The sequence below is a fragment of the Gavia stellata genome, chromosome 8 (assembly GCF_030936135.1).
Source record: "Gavia stellata isolate bGavSte3 chromosome 8, bGavSte3.hap2, whole genome shotgun sequence".
Taxonomy (NCBI): Eukaryota; Metazoa; Chordata; class Aves; order Gaviiformes; family Gaviidae; genus Gavia; species Gavia stellata.
In genome coordinates, this window is record NC_082601.1 from 13,932,257 (window position 1) to 13,958,390 (window position 26,134).

Genomic DNA, 26,134 nt, shown 5'->3' on the forward strand with positions numbered 1-26,134 from the left:
AACTATCATAAGTAAAAGCGTCCTATTCTTGTAGTATTAAGACAGCAGATACTGTATAATGATGGGGTTTCTTCTGCCTGCTGAAGGAATTAATTCTGCCCTGCTGCTCTGTCAAAGGAATCCTTTTGTTGCACTGTGCAAAGCAGTTTGTCTCTTGTTTATTCCCCTGAAGCCCAAAACTGCAGACAGCCCTGAATAATCCTGGCTTGGTTTACACAGTACGTGTAGCCTGCAGGGAGCTCACTGCAGCCAGATCTTCATGAGGAAAACTGCTAATGGCTGCTTCTTTGCAGTTGGCCTTCCGAGTCAAGCCAGGTGAATTTTAACAGAAACAATGCACAACAGAGGAAGAGATAAATACCTTCAATCACTGTACCATGTCACCTGAACTGCTTTTCTCAAGAATGGCAAAACCTATAGCAGCTACACTTCCAGACCTGCTCCTTTTCCTGTGGCAGACCTGGCCTACCTTCCTTCAGAGCTCATCAGGGTACCACGGAAGTCCTTTAGATGCTTGACATGGAAGTTTCTGGTATTAGATGCAGATGCTAATGTCCAGTGAATATGAAACATACCTGGACTTCATTGGAAACTAGGATGGATAGTGGTTTGATAGAGAGTTTTGGGCACTTACATGCAGAGGTAGGAAAGATAAATTTACACTATTTTTTTAGTCCAGATCTCCCTTTGATGTTAATGGACTCTTTCTAAGGATTTAAATGGGAAATGAACAGGGCCCTTTGAAAACTGCTGGTTGACTATGTTGTAATAGCCTTGTATGGGTGTTTTAGGCACAATTTCTCCTAGTCTTTCAGAGGGAAGGGAGAAATAGAAATCTTATCTATGAAACAGTGTTGGCACTGCTTCTCCCAGTGTTTTCTTTGTGTAGTTGGCATTGGCTCTTATAGAGTTGGTGCTGCCTCCACCCCCATGTAATGAGACTCTTCCCTTTGGGTGTGGTGTGGGTAGAGAAAAGATGAGTACCTCTTCCAGAATGATGCGTCTTCCACATACATCTCTCCTGAGTAATGGGACTCCTATCTAGTGGAGCTCTGGCTCATAATGGGACCTGACATTTTTAATTAGGTCTGCTGTATGAAGAATGGGTCTAAATTTGTTCTTGATCATTTATATTTCTCCTCCTGATCCCCCCAGCTCTTGCTTGTGAGCGGGAGGGAGCAGGGGCAGCCCTGGAGCCAGCCCTGGAGAGGCAGGGCTGGGCGTGCTGCTTTGCTGCTGCAGCCCTGCCAGTGCACTTCAGCTCCAATTTATGCTCCTGCTGTTTGAGCTCTGTGCAGGGCAGGAGCTGAATCTGCAGAGACTTCTAATCACATAGAGCTTCTGTGATGTGGAGAGACAGTCGTGCTCCTTTTCACTGGAGACTTAAATAAGGTCTGATCCCAAGCTTCCACAGGCAAAATGTTTATGCTGCAGCTCACTGAAACTTATTCTCTGTCCCTTCCCCCTTAAGAAGCTTCATACTTGTCTCTAGTGCTTTCCTCAGATGTCTTTTTTTTTTGTGATGTGCTGGATCTTGTCTCACTATAGTGGGCTTTCTCCAAGGATCTGAGTCTGGGATGGGTCTTGCATATGCACATCATGCTCCTTGCTGCTCCCCTTCATGTTGCTCCTTGAAGCCTATTTATTATCATGGCCTCTAAAGCAGTCTTGTTCCTATTTTTGTCCAAACTATTTCTTGTTTATAGCAGTGTGGTATAAGCAGCTCTTTGCACTCTGTTGTCTGAGAGTATAGGAGATGTGGCAGCATACTGGAGCACTGGGGAGTTCTGTGACAGAGGTGGACTATGCAAGGTCCTGTGGAGTAGTTTGAGATAAACGTTGAAGCCTTTATTTTATCTAGCTAGTCAGCATTAAAAATAGGGTTAAAAACTTAGTATTTTGTTTGAAACTCTTGGTGGTGAAAGGTGATTGCTTGACAACCATGAGGAACAATGTCTTTGTATAAAGGAGGCAGGGTGCTCCATCAGCTACAGCGGGACGTTCCCTTCTGGGCCTCCGGGGTGTGTGTGAGGAAACTGGTCCTTTCCACCACCTTCCTCCTGGGAAGGCTGGATCACAGAGCCGTCTAAACCAGCATGTTTTACATGCCTAGAAAATGCTGTATGCTACCAGTTTGAGGTGAGAATATGCCTGAGCAGTGTTTGATAGTGCTTTTCCCCCTTGGCCAGTAATGACCCTACCAGCCATTTCTGAAAGCAGGTGGTCTCTGCTCCCTTATGGCATGGAAGTGATTTCTGTGAAACAACACAGTACAAATGCCAATAAAAGACTGTGGTGAGCAGCTCATCTTTTAATTTTTAGTCTAGAATCTTGACTTTTCAGTACCTATAATGCATAGACCACTAATTTCAGAAAACCTCCGAATTGGAAATAAGACCTTTTCTAACAAGAGATTTTCCTTTGGTTTTACGTAAGTTCCAGTACTTCATGTATTATGGGGACTGAGAGGACAGCCCTATGCTCATTTTTCCCATGAGCTGATGGTTTTTTCACTTTGAGGATGGCGAGTGAAACACTGGAACAGGTTGCCCGGAGGATCTCCGTTCATGGAGACTTTTAAAGCTTGGTTGGATGAGGTCCTAAGCAATATAACTTTGTCAGCCCTGCTTTTGGAAGGAGATTGGATCACTTGACCTCCAGAGGTCCCTTCCAACCTAAATTATTCTATGAGTTTATTTTTCCTTCAGTTGGAGGCAGTAGTTATCCAAGATCTCAAAATTCATCGAATGTTTTTTTTCACTCAGTACTTTTATAACTCTGCATGTTAGAAGCTAAAGACAAAAATTGCCATTGTCATTTGAGATGGTGTGTTTGTCTGTTACTGAACACTTCAGTTTATCACGAGTGGTAACAGTGCTAAAGGCAGAAGAAAATGTGACCTCAGCTAGCAATACAACCTGATGTCAGCATAAAATGCCTGCAAGTCACAACAGAGGCACCTCTGTAAATGACAGAGTGTATCATTTAATGTACATCCTCTGCTGATTTGGTGTTATACCAAATTGATGAGAATACTTTATTCTAGTTTTACTGGTCTGTCATCAGTGTGACTGTGAAGTTACACACGGGCATATTTAGTGAAGAATTAAGATGCAGATTCCTCTTTGATTTTAACATTAAGAACTTAAAGCTTGATGTTTAAATGTGGATATATTCTAATTGTTTATCTGAGGAGCAGCTTGCTATAATTTAGTAGATGAGACTATGTTTTGTTCCATTTAATCTTCATGCTGTTCTTCAAAATACTCTTTTTAGAAGCCTTCTGAACCTTTGCTTGTAATGGTAAGTATTTTTGCTGGCTGAGCTCTGTGTTCCAGTTGCCCATGTAGAAAAACTAAATGTTTCTTTTAACTCATGATGTTTGCAGGCATTTTTTATCTCTGTGACAAAGTAAAGTTTTGGTTTTTATCCTCTTGCCTCACAATGTTTGCAAAAGCAAGCTAAGTAAGCCTGGTTTAAACGTAATCTAGGTGACACACACTGCCCCACCCAACAAACCCAACCATGTCCTAGGCAGTAATTGTCAGTGGTTCTTTGTGTCAGTGGGAGGGGGTTTCCAGATGCTAGCAGGAATTAGAAGGATCCTGGTTCTAATGTTTAAAAACTAAACACTAAACTATTATAAAACAAAGGCAGTGGAAGTTCTCTGGCCCATCTCCTCTGTTCTGCTTTTCATTGAAGGCTTCATCCATTCAGTCTTCAGGCTGTAAATTGGAGGGAGTGCAAAAGTAGGGACCCATGAAGCTTTGCATGGGAAAGAAGGCAAGGCAAACAGTTCAAAATGAGGCTAATTGGAGCATTGACTTTTTATGAATGCCCATATGTAAAGGTGACATTGAAATTCACATTTCCCAGTTAAAACACCTGATCTTACTTGCTTTCAATCTCTGGAGCGAAGCTGAATCTAAATATAGTCTGTCACGTGCTGTGCTTCAAGTGTGCCAATTCCTCTGTTTGCTAATTCTTCTTTAAGTGAAGGCAAGCACAGATGGTTGCTAAAGAGAACCAGATGATTTGCCAGCATGGTGGTGTGCTTGCAGGAGTGAGACTTGGACAGGCTTGAGGCTGCTTTGTTGTCATTGCTTTTAGTTCAAAATATTCATTTAGAAAGTTGAAATTCCTCAGTTTTGTCCCTTTTCTTTAGTTTGTGGTGGGATTAATTTACGGTATTTTTCCACTCTAGCAAAGCGCTTGTTGACCTTTCAGTCATTTATTGTTGAGGAGCCATTCTTGTTAGGTGTGCAGCCTAAACAAGAATGGGACATGCATGGAGAAGTTCAAATGTAGGACATGCATTTATGGATTCCTCTCTCATAGTGCCAGGAGGCAAAGGTCTTGTCATCCCTTCACAGACCCTTTCCTTGAAACTAAATAATGCCAAGAAGAGACCCTCACCAGAGGGGCAGTGTGAGTGTGGTTTCACAGAATCACTGAGGCTGGAAGACCTCTAAGATCATCAAGTCCAACCATCAACTAACACCGCCATGCCCACTAAACCATGTCGCACAATGCCACGTCCACATGCTCCTTGAACACCTCATCTTTTTAGCTCAATTGAGTTAGCTTAGCTGGACTGAAAGCCCCCCCGCATGCTGATTAATATACAGGCTAATGGTTCAGAGCTTGCTTCCCTGGCTGGCTTGTGGCTCCTAAGCATGGATTCAGTATGTGGCAACTCATGGGCTGTGCACAATATCCAGTGAACCAGAATGCTGCTGGTCACTGATCGCTTCGGGCTGCTGCCACAGTACAAACAGTAACCAGCCATTGTATAACCGAGCCATGTAGTTCTAGTCTGGGCAAAATAATAATTATTGCTACTTGGAAATAAAGTAAGTGTGCTGTAATGGAGTTGAGTGATTCAGGTGGCTCAAGTGACCAAGGTGGCTGACTACTGAGCCTCAGGTGAACCACGCTGGTCCTGCTCTCATGTCCTGGGAGTCCCCAAAACCCCTTCTCTCAATGAATAGACTGATAGCTGGTAAAGCAGTTGGCCATGTATGAAGAATAATTATCCCTAGACAGAAATATCTTTCTTCTGGGGTACCTGCAAGTACACAAGACTTCGGTGCTTGTGAAGGCAACAAAAGGACCCAGCAGGCCCCTCAAGCTGTAACTGATACTTGCCTTCTCCAGGAACACTGAAGGTTCACCTACACATTAAGTGTAGAATTTGGGTTTAGGGATTTGAAAAGACATTTTTCCACAAATTTTATTCCTATTTGTTCTGATTTTTGGCTGCTTCTGGAAGCAGTGTGCTGCTAACAGGTAGCTTGCCTGCTGTGTTCGGTTTCAGTAGCAGCTGTTGACAGATGGCAGTGCGTTATGAATGCTCCGTATTATTTGTGGTTAAACAACAGGGTACCAGCACCCTATATTGCATGCTAAAAATTATTGAATTGGGTGGAGAAAAATTTATGTAGCTTTTTCTTCTGCAACCCAGTCTGCTGACATTTTCTCATCTGCTACTGCTGATATATTTTTCTGTTTTCCTTCAGTTCACATCTTTATAGATGATAGTCAATTGTTCATGCACATTTTTTAATGTTATTTCTTCATGACGATTCTTCAGATAGTCTAAGCAATGCCTGGAAACAGCTGCTAATAATAAAAACTTGCTAATTTGGTACTCATCTCTGCCTCCACTTTCACACCTCCTCTGTGCTATTACCACTTCCATACCTGATAGTGTTTGAGTCATGGAGTTTGTGAGCATTTTTAATGTGCCAACAGATAGTAATCCTGCCTGTCAAAGTGAGTATTAACACTTGTAGCATAACACTGACATGGTCGCTCCTTCTGCTTCTGACTTGTGAAAATGTGAAGCAAATGCATAACAGTCTGCAATCTGACTGTTGCTCCTAACAGGATTTTAATTTAAAAAAAAAAATTACTTGCTTATTAAGCTCCTCTTGAATGAGTGAATGGAAACAGTGAGGCTCTGCTCTTAAACACTTTTTACAACTGGTTGAAGTTGCCCGTGCTTTGGATAGGTGTACTTGTAGGGCTGTGGGTCACTGTGAAAACCCAGATGAATGAGTCCAGAAGTTGGAGGTTCAGAAATGAAATTGTTGGATAAATTTTGTAATTAGGTGTTGTAATCTGAAGACTGGTTTCAGTGTCTCTTGAGCTAGTAGAAGGAAGGTCTAGGTGTCACATGGATTCTTGGTGTTGCTACACAAAGTAGTACAAATAATAAATACAAACCACCAAATATAATTATACTTGTATATAATACAAGTGTAGCTTTGCACATCCAAATGAGAGGCTATTGTGAAATGAATGATACAGAAGGACTATTAGTTTCCTCATTAGATTTTACTATGTAAAACATATTTCATTTTAAACAACTTAATATTGTTTTTTTAATTCTCCCCAACTCATGTACTCTTTTTTTATATGTGTAAAAGGAGCAGTCATATTCCAAAAGGTCTATATTCCATAGGAACCTTTAAATATTAATGCTAGGAAAGAGACCCAAGCCATCTTAGTCTTCGTACATACCTCTGTACTGTTTGTACTTCTGACCCAAGGTGTGCTCCTGTATCTGAAATGAAAAATGTTTAAAATAAAATATTTTAATTCTTTGACATGTGCAATTCTCTTTTGTTCTTTCTTCTCTGGAATGTAAATCCTAAGTGCGTCTGGAGGCCTTACAGAGCGTGAGACACAAAGTGCCTTTAATAACCTTGAACTTAGGGTTTTTTGCTGTAGAGTACACAGGTGTATTAGAGAGCAACATGTGTTTCAGCGAGGAGCTGCAGGGAGCTCACTGGATGAGCTCACCCTTCTGAAGAAAATCATACATTTCGCCTCTTGTGAAACAGAGACGATGCTTTTCTGAGCCTCCTCTGCTCTGAGTCATGCCTTTTTCTCTGTGTAAGAATGTGAAGTGAGGGGGAGATGACAACAAAACCACCTAGAAATACAGATTTAATAAAAATGGGGCTACAGGAAGTGATAGAAACCTGAGGAAGCAGCTTCCTTCTGTCTTGGGTTTCAGAGGTGCTTGAAAGAGCTTTCCTTCCCTCAGCTCTTGTCTGTCCTCTGTGGCCTGATAGCTGCAGATACTTACCTTGGGGTGATTATCTTCATAGCGAACTTGAAAAACAAATTTCTTCTTCCCTGTCATCTCTTATGGTAAACCTGGGTTCTGGGAAAGATTTCATCAGCACCACTGCGCTGAAAAAGACCCAGTAAGTAGTTGAAGACCATTCTCTCGACCCTGGAACCAGTTGTGGGCTTTCCAAGATAGAATTGTCTCAGACTTCAGCCTTGCTTGTTTATTTGAATTTGCTGAATAACTTTGAAAGAAGCCTGTTTAGGATTAAAGCAATCTATTAGTTTCTGTCATCAGTCCTAATTAATTAGGACTTATGCTCAAGTGTTGTGCTACTTTGGTTTTGCAGTTGGTTGCTCATGTGCTCTCTTCTATTCCTAACTGGTAGGATATTACAATATTATGAATCCACTTTGTCTTGATTTCTCTGCCTGTTCTCCCACCTGCCCCAAATACGAAGGCCTCTGTCTTGTAAGTCCCAGAGAGCAGATGGAACTGAAGTTCTGGAGGCCTGTCCAGAAGGTCTTCATGCATTAAAGTACATGCCATAATGTGTCGGAACAGGAGGAAGGTTTAGATTGGTCATCCTTGATTCATCCTAGATAGTTATCCTGGGATTTGAACCTGTGTCTAGCAACTTACAAAATACCCACCAAGAAGACATTCTTCGTGGGATTATTAGACATTTGAATTATCTCCTGGGTAGGATATTTAACAATTTTTTACTTTTAACATCAAACTGTATGAAGTGACTTCATAATAATGGAGGATAAGGAATCATGACTTCAGTCACTAGGAAGCATTTCATTGAATTGCTGGACTGAAAGGGATGCCTGTCTCTTCCTTTTTGAGCATGATATGAGTTGATCTGAAAAATAAGGAGACGCATACGCGCCGGTTCCCAGGGTACCTCACAACGCACACAGCTCCTGAAGTCCCATTGTATGTATTTTGCAATGATATTTGTCTTCCCTTCTCTACTCCCTATCCCAGATTCCCTGCGTGTTGCAGAAACTGAATCTCTTTGACTCTCCTTCATACTTTCCAGACCCTATTTCCATCTCCCAAAACTTTAACTCAGGCAACGTACAACAAGTATCGTATTAAGCTCTGTGCTGGTTACCTAGTTATGTGCATTGCCTGACCACCACAAGAATGAAAAGAACTGCTGTGCTGGCAGTAAAAATCATTTAGTTGAGTGTCCTGCCTGTATCCGATCACTGCTTTCCCCCTTTCAAAAAAAAAAAAAAAAAAAAAAAATCCCACCCTGCTCCAAATTAGCCAGCAAATTTAGAATATGGATGGAGGGTGCCTGGTGGCAGCCAAATGGAGAGAATAACCTCCTAAGCTTGATTTCCTGGTAGACTCCTCACAGTTGGCAGGAAAAGTTGCCAGGGTGTGGGGTCTGCGTAGGTGATGCTGGAACAAGTTGGCACTTGAAAGGTTTCACTGTGTTGGGTAATCTCTGTGTTTCCAGCAAGTAGTAGAAATCCTTTTAAGGTTTATGAGTTTAAGCTTTAGGGTGAATTGTACATCCTAGAACTGAAATAAAAGTAGGAACTGTTCATCTTAACATGTATATTTGTGATTTTTCTTTATTATTTGACATAGTATTTAACAAAGCAGAAACACAGTGGTATAATGGTGTCTGTGGTGACTCCTGCTTACAGCATGAGCAGCCTGCTGAAAAGGGGACAGCTTGTTTCTCGGAGCTGAGTCTTTATATGGACTATACTTTACAGCTTGCAATTTAGGAATAAAGTGTAAATGTCATGTATGAAGGGAAGTAGCTCTGTACAGGGTGGACAAATCGGTGCAAGGGGAAAGAAGCTGCAAATTTGTCCGTTTGAATTGCCAGTCTTTCAGGGTCACAGATGTACAAAATGGCTGTGCCAACCACACTTGCCTTAGGGAGAGGAGAGATCTCAAGCTGTTTAGAAAATCATTCCTTATATTAATGAAGTGTTTTCTTCTTGGTTTTGACTTGTTGACTCCTTTTAAGTCATACATGGAGGCAAGCGTGCCTGTGTGAAACCAGAAATCTATATAGATGGAAATCAGTTGTGTTTAGTTAGTGTGAGACTGGGATGGAGGTTTTCCTTGCATCTGCATAGATTTGATTCCTTATGGCTGTTCAGAACTGGGATGTTTAATTTCATAAATGCCAGCGTTTTCTGTTGATGTTGCCTCACTTAATGATTACAGTGTCTTTTTTGAATGAGGAAGGATGGTAGGACTTAAACCAGCAGTGCTCACCACCTTGGCTGCATCTTGTTCTACATCAGCTACCCTAAGTTGGCAGAATCACCTCTGAGAAGATGTCACTGCTAAGGAAAGATGAGTGATTTTGATTCCCCCTGCCCAGCAGTGGTGAAAATGGCTAAGGCAGGCTTTCTCTGCAATCAGTGTTCCCAGCTTTTGCATGGGAACCTCTTTGTATTTTAATGTCTCCAATTCCATTTAGGTCGGTATTTGTTTTGTGAAGTCTTTAATGGCTATATCCAGAGTGTGACCTTTAACTGGGTTGTGATTAATGTTTGTATTCTTTGTGGTAAATGTGAATGATTCTGCTTGGCTTAACTTAGCCCTAAAGGAAGTAAGTTAAATTACATTACCTTGCATTTGCGGTAGCTTAAGAGCAGGACAAGGGCTGTTACGGTGGCTCAGCTGGTGTCTTATAACTTGTTAAGCAGCAATAATTTCATCGTGAGTCTGATTCCTGAGGCAAATTCATACTTTGTTTTTACTCGACAGACTTTGCCCTTGAAGCAGAGGAGATCTTTTGCCTGCTTGTAAATATGTTTATTCATAGCTTCCACCACCTCTTACCAAGTTCTGAACTTTGATTTTTAAACCAAGTGACTAAGGTCAAAATCAGCCTACCTTTAGTCCTTTTGTTTAGCTGCTCTTGTGGGTAAGGTGGTCTCGGGTTAAAGTGGTATAGGAGATACAGTAGAGGAACTGGTAGAATTCAGGTCAGATTGAGATTTTACTGATCTGTCACACTGTTTTTCCAATTCTGATTTCCTAATTGATCTTGGCTGATCTTTTTATGTGATGCAGTAACTAGCTTTATGTGGGGAAAACTGATATCTTTCATCATTCTTTCATGGATGTAACAGCTGTGGAACTCTTCTACTGTGTATACAATATATGGGAGGAAAGCAAGACTGTTACTAAAAACCTCAAATGACCATCTGTGGCATCAAAGTCAATTATTGAGTCCCATTTGGGACCAGCTTTCAGTCATGGCAGAAATTTTGGGATGACTGGGCAACAGGCTTAAGTTTTACCTAGGTGCAGAGACCTGAGGATGGTTGAAAAAAGGATGCTGAGCCATGGGAAGAAAGTGAATAGCACCCACTGATGGAGGCCAAACAAGAATGGGTTAGTCAGGTTTATGTTAAACAGACTGATTAGGACACAAGTACTTGCATTTCTTTAACTGACTTTTTAAAAGAAAGGGAGGAGGATCTTTGTGCTTATTTTTCCTATATATAAAGGCTGAATAACAGTAATTATTTTTAACTGTGCTCTGACTGCATTATTTATATTGTGAGCTCTTTGGGAAAGATGTTTTTTCCTTTGTAGCACATTAGAGTCCCCATGCTTGCTCAGGGTTTCACATTGCCTCTGAAATATGAATATCACGTTTAGTAGTCTAAAGTCATTAATGACGAAAGGAATGAAAGCTTCAGCAATCACTTGACTCCGCCTTTGTATTTCCTTTTTTTACCCCCTGAATATGACTGCTTTATTTGCTGTACCTAATGATGATGAGTTGGCGGGGGAAACAAGCTTCGGGAAAACAGAAGCCATGCTGACTGTTAATATTTTATAAGCTGTGACACGTTTTTGGCTTTGGAGTAATTTTCCCATGACTTTTTTTCCTTGAGGCAATGGTTTGCTGAAAATGCAGCTTCGAAGGGTGGGTGAAGAAGGCCCAAGAAACTGATGTGTCTCAGGAATTGGAGCTTTCCATTTGTAGATCAGGAATTTAGACTGTGATTATATTTGAAGCCATATTAAATATGAATTTGATTCTTTTAGATTCTGTTATCCAACAACATGGAAACCATATACTGTACTGAAGTGTCAGTCGAATAGGCCACTACTTAGTATACTAAAACCTTTCCATGCTTATTTGAAATCGCGTAGAAGGAAATCTGAGATATTAGCATCTGAAAAATAATCAGGTCAAGTTCTGCATGCTCTTGCATTCACCTCCATCCCTAATGTATGGAGCTGGAAGCAGAATTTAGCCTAGTATGATGGTGACTAAATAAAGGAAATCCTATACTCTGTGTTTTCTGGCATTTGCTCTGATTATGACTTTTCTGCATGACCTGGAGTCAGCCTCTTCATGTGTTTTTTGTCTCTGTTTCCCCTGTGTGATGGAACTAATCCTATCTAGATCATACACAAAGAAATCTGTGCAATGTGTTATTAGAAGTAACCATTATTGAAAATCCATTCGAAAAGTTACCGAAGTAGCATTTTTTCACTAAAAGTAAAACATGGCTTACCGCTCTGCGGTTGGGTGCTTTTTTCAAACTGTTCAGAGTCCAAAACATTTTCATAATCTGTTGTCTACTAGTTTCTGGTTTTGCTTCTAAAAAAAAGAATGTTTTCAAAGTTACCATGGAAGTCACTGGTCTTCTTGAGTGTGGTTTCATTGCTGTTTCTATGATGATCTGGGAAATGTAAAATACTAATTATTCAGTTATTGGGTTTTTATCCCCAGTGTCTCAAAAGAGAATAAACAAAGGTGGTTTCATTGATGGCAGACCATTGCTGCTTTTCTGCCAATATCTACCAAAATGAGTGTGGTGTGGGTAGGGAATAGCTATTTCTCACCAGCTCAAATGGGATTCTAATCTAAGCTCTAGTTGTAGTTGAATATCCTTACGTAGATGGTGCTGGTGAGGGCTGCAAACTTTGGCACTGGCGTGATGGTGCTGAGTATAGTTTGTAAGAACCTGTGTGCATGCAGTTTATCAAAGCTAGGCTCTGCTTGCTCGCATCACGGTGAGTCGAGGTGGTGGTGGGGCAAGAATCCTCTTCCTGTGAGTGTTAGTTTTATTAGTTAGGAACAGGCAGAAACTCTTGCTTTTTAGTGCATCAGGAGAGTTCTGACGCAGCCAGTCACTACTACTAAATATTCCAGAGTAAGTGTCAGTATCAAGGCAGGTTCCCCATCCCTTTCCCTTGCTAACAGCTGCAGTGGATGCTCTGGGGAACATACAGCCAACTCTTTAACCTAGTAGCAATATTCCCAGGAGCTCCTGAAGCCATTGCCAGGCGTGTTTCCTGTCAGCGGAAGCGTCTCAAACCCACTGTTTGGTAACCATTTGTAGAGACCATAGCCTTGGTCATAAAATCCAAATTTGAATTAGTTTTAAATAAACAAAACTTGTCTGTACACTTTGGTGTTTTATGTGCCTTCACAGGCTGTAGTAATATGCATCTTTATAAAGATGAAGAATTCATTTATGGTAGAAAATCCTGGTCATCATGCTGGTCATACCTGTTGTAGTAGTTGATAATCTGCATGTGGGCTGTGGAGTAGCTGCCTGTTGTTCCTTAGTTTTCCTTTCATGGTTGTCCTTTTGTCTCAACTACCTGCAGCTGTAGACATTCTTAATGTCATGGTCATTGCCCCACTGAGCATTTTACAACATTTTAAATGGTTGTCTAATTAAAGCATCAGGCCAGGCATTCTGGGTGGGAGTCATTGATGTGTAGTGTGCATAACACCATACAGTTTTTGCAGCTGTAGTACTTATGTTCTCGCATTAGTCTTCAACCAGGCAGATGAATGCTTCAGGACAGAAGCCCCAGCTCCTGTCTTCTGTGGCTGTATAGGAGACGTAGGCTGACAGCCTGGTTTTTTCCTTCATTTTTCAGGAATAACTTCACAGGTTGTGTTTCTTGGCTTGGAGGGGGCTGCTTGGAAAGTTGAGGATGCCCCACCATCTCGTTAGAGCATCATCTACTGGCAAATGTGAAGTGCCAGGCAGCATGTTGCCCCTGTTACTAATTGTAAACACACCTAAACGAAGGTCTTGGACAGAGCCGGTGCTACGTCTTCCCCAGGTCCCTCCAACACATCTTACTGGTTTAACTTCACCGACCCAGCTATCCTCCGAGACTTATCCCGAAAGGAAACAAGGCTGCAGTTTAGCATTCTTATCTCCTTGTAGGTATTTCTAGAAAGCTTTCTGGTGCAGGACTTGTGTGTGCTAGCAGGCTTTGCACAAGGGAGGATGTTGTGTGGTGGCTGGACGTGGGATTTCCTGCAGCATTTCTGCCACCCCCCCAAATGTGCTCTTGAGGCAGTAAGATGCTTTTGGCCTTTTTGTAACAGTGCTTTGTCCTAAAAATGTCAGGATGCTCTTTCCTTCCTAACTTTCCTAATACAGCTCTGCATGCTGGTTGTCAACACTTTACACCTTGGTGTGCTGCATGTATAGAAAATGAGCAGCCCTTCAAAGTGATAGCAATATAAAATGCAATTTCCTTTTGTTGACAATGGTGCATGTTAGAGCAGTCAGCATCTAGGTGAGCTACACTTGTGATGATTACTGGAGTAGGCAGAGGGATTTGTGCAGGGAATGCCAGTCGGGTGTGCAGGTGGGAGAAGATGTCTTTTGCTATGATGTCATGGCAACAGATGGTGCTAATAGCTGGAAACCTGAACCTGGTCTGTGGGGCTGGAGGCACCTGATGGGTCTGTACGCCGCACTCTCGTCCTCTGCGGGTGAAAAGCATCTGTCCATTTAAAGGCTTCAGATTCCTGGTGTGCCTCTTAATTCACTTTATTTATATAGGGTATAGGCGGTCCAGGTAAGGCATAACTTGACCTATTGATTGCCCAGATATCTGCTTTTTCATATGGGCTTTGGCAAACAAAAGGCAGGCGGTCGCCCGCAGGTGTTTGCCTGGGAGCTGGGTTTAGCTCCCTCTCTGGTAGCTGTTTTCCTGCAGTGCTGCTGGGTACCATCCCTGTGAAATACGGAGAGCTCCATTTCAAGTGTGGCTCGGCTTCAAGCAACCTGTCAAGAAGAACTAAATTAAAACATTTTTTTCTAATACCTTGTGATGTGATCTCTTGTTTCTCTGAGCCACTTGCAAAATGTCCTTTTTGAATATGAATAAAACAGTTTTGAAGGTAATACTGGGAAAATCAGCAAATATTTGGGACACTACTCTTGCCTTTAGTAGGAGGTAGAAAAAGTGATTTAGAGAAAACCATATGTTTAGGAATGGAGCTTAATCCAGATTCTGGTGATGCCCTGAAGTCTTCATGCCCTTGAGAATGTCCCTGGGCAGCTCTGTTTCAGTTTGCTCACATGTCAAAATAATAACAAATATTTCTTGCTGCTATGGAATGGCTGTGCTTTATAGTCAGATTTCTATCATTTTAGAACAAGTGCTGTGCAAGGTTGACCACGGACCCTTGCAAAGCAAGCTGTTGCCTGGAGTAGTGGGTGCAGTGTGGATGACCGGTAGCTGGATGATGGCACTGCCCATTTTGGCTGCTGCCTGAATTTCCAGCGGAGCAGAGGCTCGCTGCGAGCACCGGGAGTCCAGGCTGTTGCCATAAGTTTTCCGGCAGGTGCGGAGAGCCGGCTAAAACCTGGAGGGTGAGGGTAAGGAGGGGAAAGGTTCATTCCTTGCTCTTTAACCTGGCGCATCCCTGCCACGTCTGGGTATGGAGATGGTGCCTGAGGGAGCTCCTGTGCTTCTGCAGAATTGAATTTTGCTGTTTGTGAATGAAGGCAGAAGAATTCACTTTCTTTATATAATTATTTGCCTGAATAATTGCACTTTACTAAGGCTGAGGGGAAACCTTAACGTTGGCATTATACAGCACAGAGGTTTAATATTAAAATGGAAAGCCATGTGCTTTATCTGCTGTTTAGGAATCAAGGAGTGCTTTCCTGTAGCTATACTCGTCCTGCGATAGGCCATTAATTCCTGTAGTCCTGGAAAAAGGTATTTCCTGACTCTAAAAGATCCCCCGGTCCATCCTGTATAAATAGCCTTTCTCATTGATTGGTATCTCTAGGGCTCAGGTGTATGACCCACTTTGCATTTTTTTTTTTTATCTGCAAAGATTATGCTGATGAGAGTGCTGTGAGGAGGGAGTAAAGTCTGTGCTCAGGGCTGCTGCTGGCCTGTTCCCACCCGCTGCAATGTAAAGGGTATTTTCGAGGGCCCAGAACCAAAAAGGGACAGCAGCCCCAAGTGCAGTCAGCAGGGAAAGCTGCAGCAGCGAAACACAGAAATAACACCCTGTTGCAGAGTGTTTAGTAGACTCTGAAATAGTTGGTGTGTTTGTGGAAGGCTGTGTTTGGAGATGCTCCTATCTCTGTACGGGCAGCCTGGCTATGAATGGCGGGTGGGTGCCCTGCAGGGCCTAATAACGAACCTTTGGGTGATGGGAGGGTAAGTGCAGGGTAGGGGAAAGCTGGTTTTGCTCTTTTAAATTTAAACTTTATGTAAACCTGTGGGCTTTTGGGGTGGGTGTGTTTTTCTAAGGTATGCATTGTGGATTTCCTGATGCTCTTGAGGGCTAAGGGAAAGCTGTGTGGCTGGCTGGAAAGGGCACTGTGGGAATACTGTATTTCCAAGGATGACTCTGAGGAAAACAGATCCTTATGTTTTTCTCTTCTCACTTTTTTTGCCTTGTGTGCATGTCTGTGTCTGTCTCTTGATTATGAGTTATTTTTTTGAGTATGGGGTGAAGGCTATGACTGTGCAGCTCCTAGCACATGGGTTGGTGATTCTTGCTTAGGTGTCTGTATGAACTGTACTAAAGTAATTAGTGAAGCTAATAAATCCTGGCTATTTTTATGGATTTATCTCAGCTTTCGCTGCTTTTGTGAATTTTTTGGGCTCTTTGAGCTGTTTTTCCTTCACTCAGCATCATAGCTATTTTGTTGTCTCCTATTGCTACTTTATTTTACAAAGCTTGCAGGAATGTGAAACCTTTGTACTGCCTCTTTTCTAAATCTGCTTAAAGCTAATAGAAACTTTCATATTGCTGAAAACTTTGTCTGCATGACAGTTTCACTAACTCTTAAAAATTCCTGTTTCCAGGTGTGTTAGTTTTGCGAACAGAATTTTCTGAAAAGCACTTTGTCTACTGTGTTCTTAGTTGTGTTAATGCTCGTAGGCTATTAGAGAGTGCATGCTGTGGCTTGTTAACATGATGACATTAATATTGTCAACCTTATGGTTTTAAAAATCATGTTTTGAAGCGAACAGGCTCATAAATATTGAATCCTTTTTATTTGTCTCTTGTTCTCAAGCTTCCCCACAGCCTTCATGGACACAGCTTAAATTGGAGCCATCTGGTTCCAGGATTGAAGATTATAATCTCCTTCAGAAAAGTAACTTGAATCAGTTATGAGTTGCATGATTTCAGATTGGTCTTCTGCAGGAGATTTTGTCTGACTTACCAGGCCAGTCCTTGAGAGCAGATTCTGAATGTTGCCAGGTCTATTGCTTGTTCTCTCAGGTAGAAGTTGGTCCATGTGCAGACTGTGTCATGTGGTGGATGTGGTCAGGGTGTGTACATTCATTTCCTCAGTTAACTTTTTCATACTGGAATTGGTTTAATAAATGTAGGATTCCTCACTAACAGAAATGTGATTTGTTTGTTATTGCTACTATGGCCTGATTGTTTTTCTGTTTACAGAGGGGATGGCAGACATCAGTACTCTGAAGTTGCCATGGCTGTGTGCTTGGGACTGAGCAGGATGTGTATCAGAACAACTGCCTGTCTGTGTACATAGGATGTATTTGGAGCAGAGAACAATTCCAAGTGTTACTTCTTTCAGGAATCTTCTTTCCTTTTGTGCTGGCATTTTAAAGCCTGTTAGTTTATGAGCAGCTTCATTAACTCGTAATTAGACAGAATGAGGCAGCAGCCAAGATGAGCATCACCTTTCCTAGCAAAGAAAGGAAAACTGAAACATTTTGGATTCAAGACAAGCATGTGGGTGGTGGAAGGATTATTAAAATAAAAACCAGGTATTTGTCCACTTACCTGGCATGACATTCTTGGGTTGGGTCTCTAAGTACCACCTTACCTGTGGCTGATGGCAGCCTTGTTGCTTATTGTATTTATTATGGTCATAAATATTGTCTAGATTTACACTGCAGAAAGATTTATTACGACAACAAACTCCCACCCACAGTTATACACATTGTAGTTTAAAAAAGGCAATGTATGTGAAATAAGAGAAAGAAGCCAAGGTAATGTTGATATGCATATCCTTGCAGACATGGTCATTGCTGTGGCTGGCTCGGTGCTGCTGAGCCGTCGGAGGGATCCCCGCTGAGGTCGGGGTTTTGGGAATCCATTTCAAAGCCAGTTGTGAAGGTTGATGAGGCAGTTCATTGACTAGTGCCAGAAGGCGGTCGCGGGAGTGGGCTGGGACTGGAGCTGGTGGCTGGGTCAACCTGGGGAGGACTGGACCCGAGGGGAGAGGGGTGGCGGGTAACACTGGGGGGGCTGACCAGGGTCGCTGAGCCCAAGTGGGCTGTGTTTTAAAGGCTCAAAACACTGTGCCTGGTGTGGAGGGTGGGGAAGGAGGGGCTGCGCTGGGGCCAGGAGGAGAGAGCAGCTGGGAAACTGTGGGAGATGGCCGAGTGAGAATCCCTAATGACGTGCTGTGCCTGTGTACTTCTGCTTGTGGCTGCGACTCCTTTGTTTTTAAACATTTAATCCTGCTGAGGGCATATACATGTCCCTTTATCTTTAGTGGGTTCATAAACTCATTTTCCTGGAAAAAAACTATACAACACCTATGTTTGAGCTGGGCAGGCTTGCAGCTAAGCCATGCGCGGGTTTGGTGTGACCTAATGGGAAGAGGCATTTAACCTTGGCTGAAGCTGTCTCGCTTGGAGGCTGGTGGGACACCCGCAGAGAGGGGTGATCCATGACTTGTGTCCTGCAGGACTCACAGCTGGAGAGGAGGGTGCCAGACGCTGGCCTTGGGGGAGGGCATGGGCTGAGGTGTCCAAGGGGTGTCTCTCTGAAAAACATTTGGCCAATGCGTGTGGGGTTGTGTCTGGCAAAAAAGAGTAAGGAGGATCATACCCCATGTTCTTTGGCACTGGTGGGTGTGCCTCTGCGTGTTCTCCGCTTTTACAGGGCGCTCTCAGATCTTCAAGGAGTTGGGCTTTGCCCACCTAGTAGGCGTTGAGTATGGGGTTTTGGTGTGCTGAGATGTATGTCAGCTTTAGCAGTTGTGTGTCCGCTCCAGGTGCAGGATCACAGAATCACTAAGGTTGGAAAAGACCTGTAAGATCATCAAGTCCAACCTAAAAAAAAAAAAAAACCCACACCAAAAAAAACCACACCACACAACAACAACAAACCACAACACACCAGAAACCAACCCACCCAACACCACACAACACCATGCCCATCAAGCTACATCCCACAATGCCACATCCACATGCTCCTTGAATACCTCCAGGGAGGGTGACTCCACCACCTCCCTGGGCAGCCTATTCCAATGTTTCACTACTCTCTCAGTAAAGAACTTTTTCCTAATATCCAGCCTGAACCTCCCCTGGCGCAACTTGAGGCCATGTGGTGGGTGAGAAGGCAGGCTTCTCTGGTGCCATCCACCTTCATCTGCACCCAAAAGGGAGATCCTCATGAGAGAGATGCAGGTGATACTTGCAAGTTGTATCCATCTGGCATACCTCAGCTGCGCTGACGCTTGGAGATGGGGCATATGATAAATGGGTGTAGCGGGGCTGGAGCAAGCTTAGTACCTTGCAGAGTCAGGCCTGAAGACCATAGCAGGGCATCTTTGTTAGGAACAGACATGACCAGAAGCTTTTTTCCCAATCTGTAGTCACTACAGAGTAGCTATCTTCTCTAAAGCTTACAGACAAATAACTATAAAATTTGAATCTGACATCTTAAAGTTTTTAAAAGCCGGAAAGCATCCTCCTTCATTGGAAAGGAAACTTGAGACTCAATTACTTTGCTTTAAAAGGTCCCAGGCTGGTGGGTCAGGCAGGGGAAATGCTGGACCTTATTTACTGTGGCTCCTGAACAGCTAGCACAGTCTCTTCTCCCCATTTTATACCTTGCCCAGACCTGAAGGGGTTACATTTTAAAATGAATAATGACTGAATTTATTCGTCATGGACAAATGATGACAGCTGTTGAGAGATGCTCCTGTTAGCGCTTCCCAGGGGATAAAGTCAGGCTAGTTCCTAGTGCAAGCCAGCCCAGCCAGGCAGATTCAGCTTGTCTTCATCCTGGATTATTTCTCCTGGGTTCCCCTCGCTAGTAGGGAATTTCCTTCCTAGAAGTGAACCGAAGTTTCCTGGGCTGAAATGGGTGTTGATGAGAATCCCGCGGAGCTGCAGTTGTAGAGAGAGGACTAAAGCCATAGCTGTTTAAATCCATGTGTGAAGACAGCATGCTTAATGAATACGAGGGGCAATGATTGATTATGTTCTGGACTGAAAGCTGCGGCGCTCTGTGAAGCACTGTTACATCTGGGCACGCTATGGAAAATATGAAGGAATGTTGAGAAAGCTTATTTGCAGAAGGATATGTACTTGTAAGCAATTTTTTTTTCTTCTTCAATAATGTAAAGGAATTGAAAAATGCAAAGCAAATTGTGTTCTCTGTTTCTGTAAGACAACAGAGTGGTGAGGAGACAAAGGCCTCTTTTATAAGGGCAGGTCTCTGACGGAGAGTGCTATATGGCCCTTATAAATGAGCACTGGGGGGGTCTTGGGATAGGAGAACATCAATGGTTATTTAATGTTAGAACATGGCACTGATTCCGCTTCGGTGCACCTCTGCTGGAGTCATGAGAGTTAAACCCGTACTGAATTTACTACCTCGTGATTTGCAGATAGGCTGCAAAAAAATAGGATCCTAGTTCAAATGATTATTGTGAACAGGAGTCAATGAATGGGGGGAAAAAGGCTTTTTAATGGTAATGTATAGTAGCTTGTTTTTATCTTATTTTCTGTACCTGCATGTTCAGGTTTCTTTCTGTTCTTTGTTTCTCTTTCCGTCCTGCACACGTGCTGCTGGAAGACTTGTGTGCAGTTCTGAATGTGGCGCTGTCATTCTGCACTACTCAGATGAGAAAATGCTGTTGGGTTATTGAAGGGATATTCTGATTTGATAAATATGTAATGCTTAGTTTGTAGACTCAATGAACAGGAAGATGTGTCTGTAACCCAAACATCCCCAAAACTGTGGGTGGGCTGGTTGGAATTTTGGAGTGTTGGTTTTTTAGCTAATGCTCAGCAAAGCCTGTTTTAAATGAAATCATAGTTTATTTAATTGCTAAAATGCTACAGAAGTGTGGTCGTTTTAATAATCTGGCTTTTCTGAATTTTTATTTGTTATATGAAATAGCAACCACACCCTCTTCTCCTTTCAGAAGTGTGAGGCTTTAAAAATGCAGATAGAAGAGGAAGTGAGTTGGCTAAGACTGCACCTAGATAGCCTGAAATGCAGCTGATGAAGAATTTTATTACCAGATGAAAGTGGTTTTGAAGTAAAATATCTTTTGTTTTGAGTATGTCTGACTTTCTCTTGGCTGGTAATATATATGACAAATAATCATTTCCTTAATATCTATATACAAGCTTTTGAAATGAATGCAATTGGGGCAAATTTTGCTCAGAAGTGTTTTTATTGAAAGTCTGTGCAAGTCTTTGTACATCATTTAAACCCCTTCCCAGAGGCTTCAGAGATTACATGTTTTAAAGTCTGTTTTGATCTGCCATGACCTTCTGTGCAACTCTCACCAAATAATGTTTTTAAAATAATTCCTGTTTGAACTGGACTGTATCTTTCAGGAAAAAGAATTCAGTCTTGCTTTTTAAGAACTGCCTGTGGCAGAATTTGCTGGGTGACACACCTAACCTTGCAGGGAGTCAGTCCTGTGATTATTGCAAAAAAATGGAGGGGAAAAAAAAGAAGGGAGGAAAAAAAGGCAATTCAGAATTTAATTTGTTTTTAATCTCCAGCCAGTGGCCTTGTTGTATATTTTTCTATTAGGTGAGAAACAATATTAATAAATCACACTGGAAATCTGTGTTAATAAATCTTAAGTTTCTGTGTTAACATGGAATATAATCAAGTAACTTGTTTAGCCTGGCCAGATTCTTAACAGTCCCCTGCAGTGAATTTTCATTTAATTTAATTAAAAACATATTTTCCAAACCTTTAGTCATTCTCATGGTTCTTCCCTGGGCTCTCTTCAAATTATTTTTGAATTACATATGTCAGAACATGATCAGTGTTGATAGGGAGGTAGCACAGTCTCTGTGGCTGCCTTAGGGCACTGAGTTGAAGAGAGACCACATCCTAAATGTAGCTTACATTTTTCTCCTTAGCTGTGTGGCATTAAATTTCTTGACGTTAAAGTTCATATGTTCACTTTTGCCTGAACAACCTGTCCAAGTACCTGTTGTTATAGTACATCTTTCCTTTGGATGTTACTTTTTTCCTAGCCCATTCCCATATTCCAAGACTTCTTGCACATCAGAATTAAGGGGAGAGATGTCCTTGGCTACCTTTCATAACTTGTTGGATAGACTCAACAGTCATTTAGGTTGGAAAAGACCTTTAAGGTCATTGAAACCAACTGTAAACCGATGCTGCTTGTCTACCTGTCGTTTCAGTGTTGTGCTGTCATTGGAGTATGGCAACATGTGCAAAGGCACATATCGGAAATGTGGTTTTTAGATGATTAGTGACAGTTTTCCTGTGCCCAGCTGCTAATGAGCCAACACCGCTTTGGGCAGGGAAAACTCCTTAAGGCTGTGGAGCTGAGGACAATACAAGCTTTTCTTTTTGTTCTTCTACTTCCCCTAGAATATGTTTGTACTGTTACCAATTTATTTTCTTACTTTCAGAAAGCTCAGCCTGTAGGGAATTTCACTTATTAGTGTCTAGCTAGGAGCCTGTATTTGTTACTCGATGTTTCCAGGTGCTTTCCTGAATCAGGATGGATTAAAGCACCTGCCTGAGTGTTTGCCAAGTGAGATTTTGCAAAAGCAATGTTCCTGAAACGGTGGAGAGGGCGTGTGTATTTTGGACTGTTGGAGAGAGATGGACATGAAGCACGTCTCAAATCTTAAATGAAGTGTTAGTGTGAAGACGCTAAGTGATGGGGACTGAATTGGCTTTTCTGGACTCAATAAATAATGTGCACCATCTATATCAGCTGTCCAAACACTTTGTCACCTTTCAACCTAAGGCTGGTTTTTAAAGTGGGTTAGCTAATCTGTGTAAAACTGCAATATAAGCGCTCTTTTGGAATTGAAGTGACCTTCACTGAGAATCAAAGTGACTGTAATTCATTTTAAGTTAATTTATGTTCCTGTTTGGAGGTAGAGGCTGCAGTTCTCTTTGGACTCAGTAAGTTTTAGTACACCTTAAGTTTTTTATGAATTTGAGGTAACTTTTTCTATTTCCTTGTGAAGAATCTCTGGTGATCATTTAGAAAATTAAAGTGGATTTGTAGCTCTGGATGGCTCTGTGATTAATGGTCTGTAGTTTATCAACAGCATGGGTGTTGCCATGCGATCTTTCCTGGGGTTACCCTGTTTATTCTCGATCTGGTGCAGGCAGTTGGCAGGATGTTACAGGGCAGCCTGTGCTGTCTGATCCCCTCCACACTTGGATCTTGGATTTGCTCATGGTCTTCGTTTCACTACAGCCTATGGCAAAATAGCTCTCAGAAGCATAAATGTCAGACTGTAGACACCCTAAGTATGATCTGTGGCTTGTATTTTTCTACCATAGATTTGAAGTTTATTCTTTTCATCTGAATGCATTCATTGAAAGGGTTTATAATGCAGCGGCTGCAATAGCAAAGGATTGGGTTCCGTGGTGTGGTGGTCATTCGTGAATAACTGGATTTCTAGCATGAAGACTCTGCTGAGATGAGAGTTGGCAGAGCAGACCTAAACACGCAGCATGTTTGCCATCGTGTGGGCATGTTCCTTGGGACATCCCTTTGCTTCATTGGACTTACAGCTGAGTGTGCTTTTTTGGCAGATAAAATTTTTGATGATGAAGACTCCGTGGATGGGAACAGACCTTCCTCAGCTAGCTCCTCTACATCTTCAAAGGCCCCTGCAAACTCGCGTAGAGTTGGGATGGGGACTACCCGCAGACTTGGATGTGCAGCTCTGGGCTCCAAGTCTTCAAGTAAGCCAATAGCATATATGAATTAACCTTTATGTGAAGTATTCATAGTGTTCATGCTTGAGCTTATTGCACGGACTTCCAGACTGGCCCCAGGATCCAGTAACAAATTTTCCCCTGTGAAGCCATACATGTACATTGTTTGCATGCCATGACTGAACTTTGGTAGGATGAATCTCCAAGCAGTCCCCACATCCCTATAATGCGTTTTGCATTTGTGAAAGGTTGGACCTGTGCAGTTGTGCACTGAGGGCTACGAGTAAATCATGTCAATGTTGCAACGTGTAGATTTTTGCCTTTATAGCTACAACTCTTTAGCTGAACGGAGGCAGGCTGCTTACAGCTACATGCTAGACTTCAGCCCATGCAATCTACAACTGACACATTGGCTTTCTTCTAAGACCTTTGGGCACTGCTGGCAATGAAGGTGCAGAAAGAAAACTGAGCAATGATTCTGAATATGAGCAATAATTCTACATGTGACCTAGAGAAATGGAGAAAGTTCCCTATATCCCAGTCTCTAATCTGATTAGTATTCCAGAGACTATTTGTCTTCCTTATAATTTGTCTGTTCGTGCACCTGTCAGATCTGCACCCTCATCTATTATAGATAGGATTAAATCCTTTAAAATAAAATCTCCCGTATAATTAAAGTAAATATTCCCTTTCATCTTTCAGACTGCGTCCCCTAACTGTTGAGTGACTACTGTAATGACTTCCCTAATGTGCCCTCTGTGCCTAGGAGTTGAAGGATGCTGTAAATGTCTAGTCTGTGCCTGGCATTGAATTTCCCTGTCTCTGCTTTCATTATGTCTCCAGCACTCTGAGGCTGCATGGACAGTGAACTTTCTCCTGATTAGATGCCTTGATAGCTGGTGGTTTCTTAATTGATTTTCTTGTTGATAAGAAGATTGAAAAGGCTTTTTCATTTGTATGTCAGCAGCCAAAGAGGGAGCAGGTGCCGTGGATGAAGAAGACTTCATTAAGGCATTTGAAGATGTCCCAACAGTTCAGGTAAGTAGAATCACATGTTGAAACACACAGTACTAAAAAGCAGAAGATGGATATGGGGTCTAGTCCTAATCAGTGGCAAATTGTGCCTCATTGTGATGTTGGCAAATCTTCTTTAAGGGGGAGGCAGTTGGAAGTTGGAGGGAGGCAAGTTTTAAATGGTGGTGTCTGCCAGTAGTTCATGTGAAACCCTCAGTAGTGGAGGCAGTGGGGGTGGGAGGGTTGTGATAGAGGTGTCACGGGAGCGGACATGGAGCTGGAACTGGATGCGCATGCTGCACAGTGCAGTCTGGTCGAACAAAAACTTAAGCCAGCAGAAGCCTCTCTACATTTCGTCTGTACCGTCTGGGAACTGAAAGCAGTAATGGTGACTTGTGTCTCCGAGATTGCCGCCACTGTGAGTGCGACAACTGGACAGTGCATGTCTGCTGATAGATTTAGCTGGATAGCTGAGATGTGTCATGTGTCCCCTCTCCTTCACCAGAGCTTTATTTTTGGGACAGCTGAACAGCACGTGTATCCATTCATGATCTTCTCTAGGTCTTCACTAATATAGCCACTAGCAGCTGCAGGAATGTTGCTTAAAATTGTGAAAATATAGTAAAATAATAAAAGATGATCCTTTAATTATCTTGTGGTCATTTAGTAGTTTTTGGTTGTAGGAAATGGGTGTAAATTCTTTGCACTAAGCAAAGCCAGCTGTGTCCAAGGCTAGCACATGACATTTAAGCATTGAGGAGCAAAGGATGTAAGAATGTAGTTGGGAAGTGATCTGATTTTTTGGAGTAAATCTTGCATTATGGTGTTACTCTGTATTTAAATTTGCAGATTTATTCTAGCCGGGATCTTGAGGAATCCATAAACAAAATAAGAGAGATACTATCAGATGATAAGCACGACTGGGAACAGAGAGTTTCTGCAGTAAGTAGTGAATGTAAATATGAACTCTAATATCAGCTTTTCCTGCACTGAGCTTAATCCCATGAAGAGGGTACTAGGAGAACCTCAGAGTAAGACTAGAATGTAGTTTAAATGGTGAACATCCGTTATGATCCCCCGAGCTTGGAGGAAACATTTTCTTAGGAGACTGAATTGAAACCACATCTGTGAAGGAACATGCTATTTGATACACAAGAATCCATTGAGACACCCTGAAGTTGAACTGGAAATCATGCAGCAAATCCAGATGTAAAGCTAGAAATTTGCTAGCAGATGCTGAAATCAAAATGTCAAAAGTGGTATTCAGAATATCTTAAAACTTCCTGATGAGGCAGAAAGTCACTTTGCTTATAGAGAACTTATTTATTTTTTTGCAAAAGGAGATGTAAAAAATTTCATAAAGCATTTACGCACTTAGGTTTTGAATAAATAAATATGAGTGTGGGAAATGCAGAAGTGGAAAATCAGGTGTTATATGCATGCCAAGACTCAGTTTTATTTACTGAGGTGAGCTGTGTTTTCACATTATAAATGGGTGCATGATCTTGTCCACACTGTACGGTTTCATCACTGGTGTAGCAACTTCGACATGTTTGTCAAATCCTGTATTACAGGTCTGAGTGGCAAACTGTGCTGATTCAGCTTACTTCAGGTTTTATTTGTTTGCTGTACTGAGTAACCGTGAGCTTAAATTGAGGCATTGTACAGATGCCCCAGTATACGTGAGGGCCTGTGAGAGTGTCCAAAAGAATATCTATAGGATGAAATGGTGGTCCCTGTAATATTAATAGAAAACTGCCCAATTTCATGGGGTGAGGGTTCCACTTGTAGTAAAGTCGAATAATTACTTTAATGAAGTCAATGGACATATTCTAGATATA

The 26,134-nt window shown here is 42.1% G+C and overlaps 1 protein-coding gene across 8 annotated transcripts in view; it reads left to right on the forward strand.

The window, feature by feature from the left end:
• The window catches only part of CLASP1 (cytoplasmic linker associated protein 1), a 170,962-nt gene that overhangs the window by 53,869 nt on the left and 90,959 nt on the right, over positions 1 to 26,134 (forward strand). For all 8 annotated transcript variants that reach the window (XM_059820074.1, XM_059820075.1, XM_059820070.1 and 5 more), the window contains exons 8-10: positions 23,154 to 23,306; positions 24,244 to 24,317; positions 25,143 to 25,235. In XM_059820074.1, coding sequence (XP_059676057.1) covers positions 23,154 to 23,306; positions 24,244 to 24,317; positions 25,143 to 25,235 — 320 coding nt within the window. The remainder of the gene's footprint in view (positions 1 to 23,153; positions 23,307 to 24,243; positions 24,318 to 25,142; positions 25,236 to 26,134) is intronic.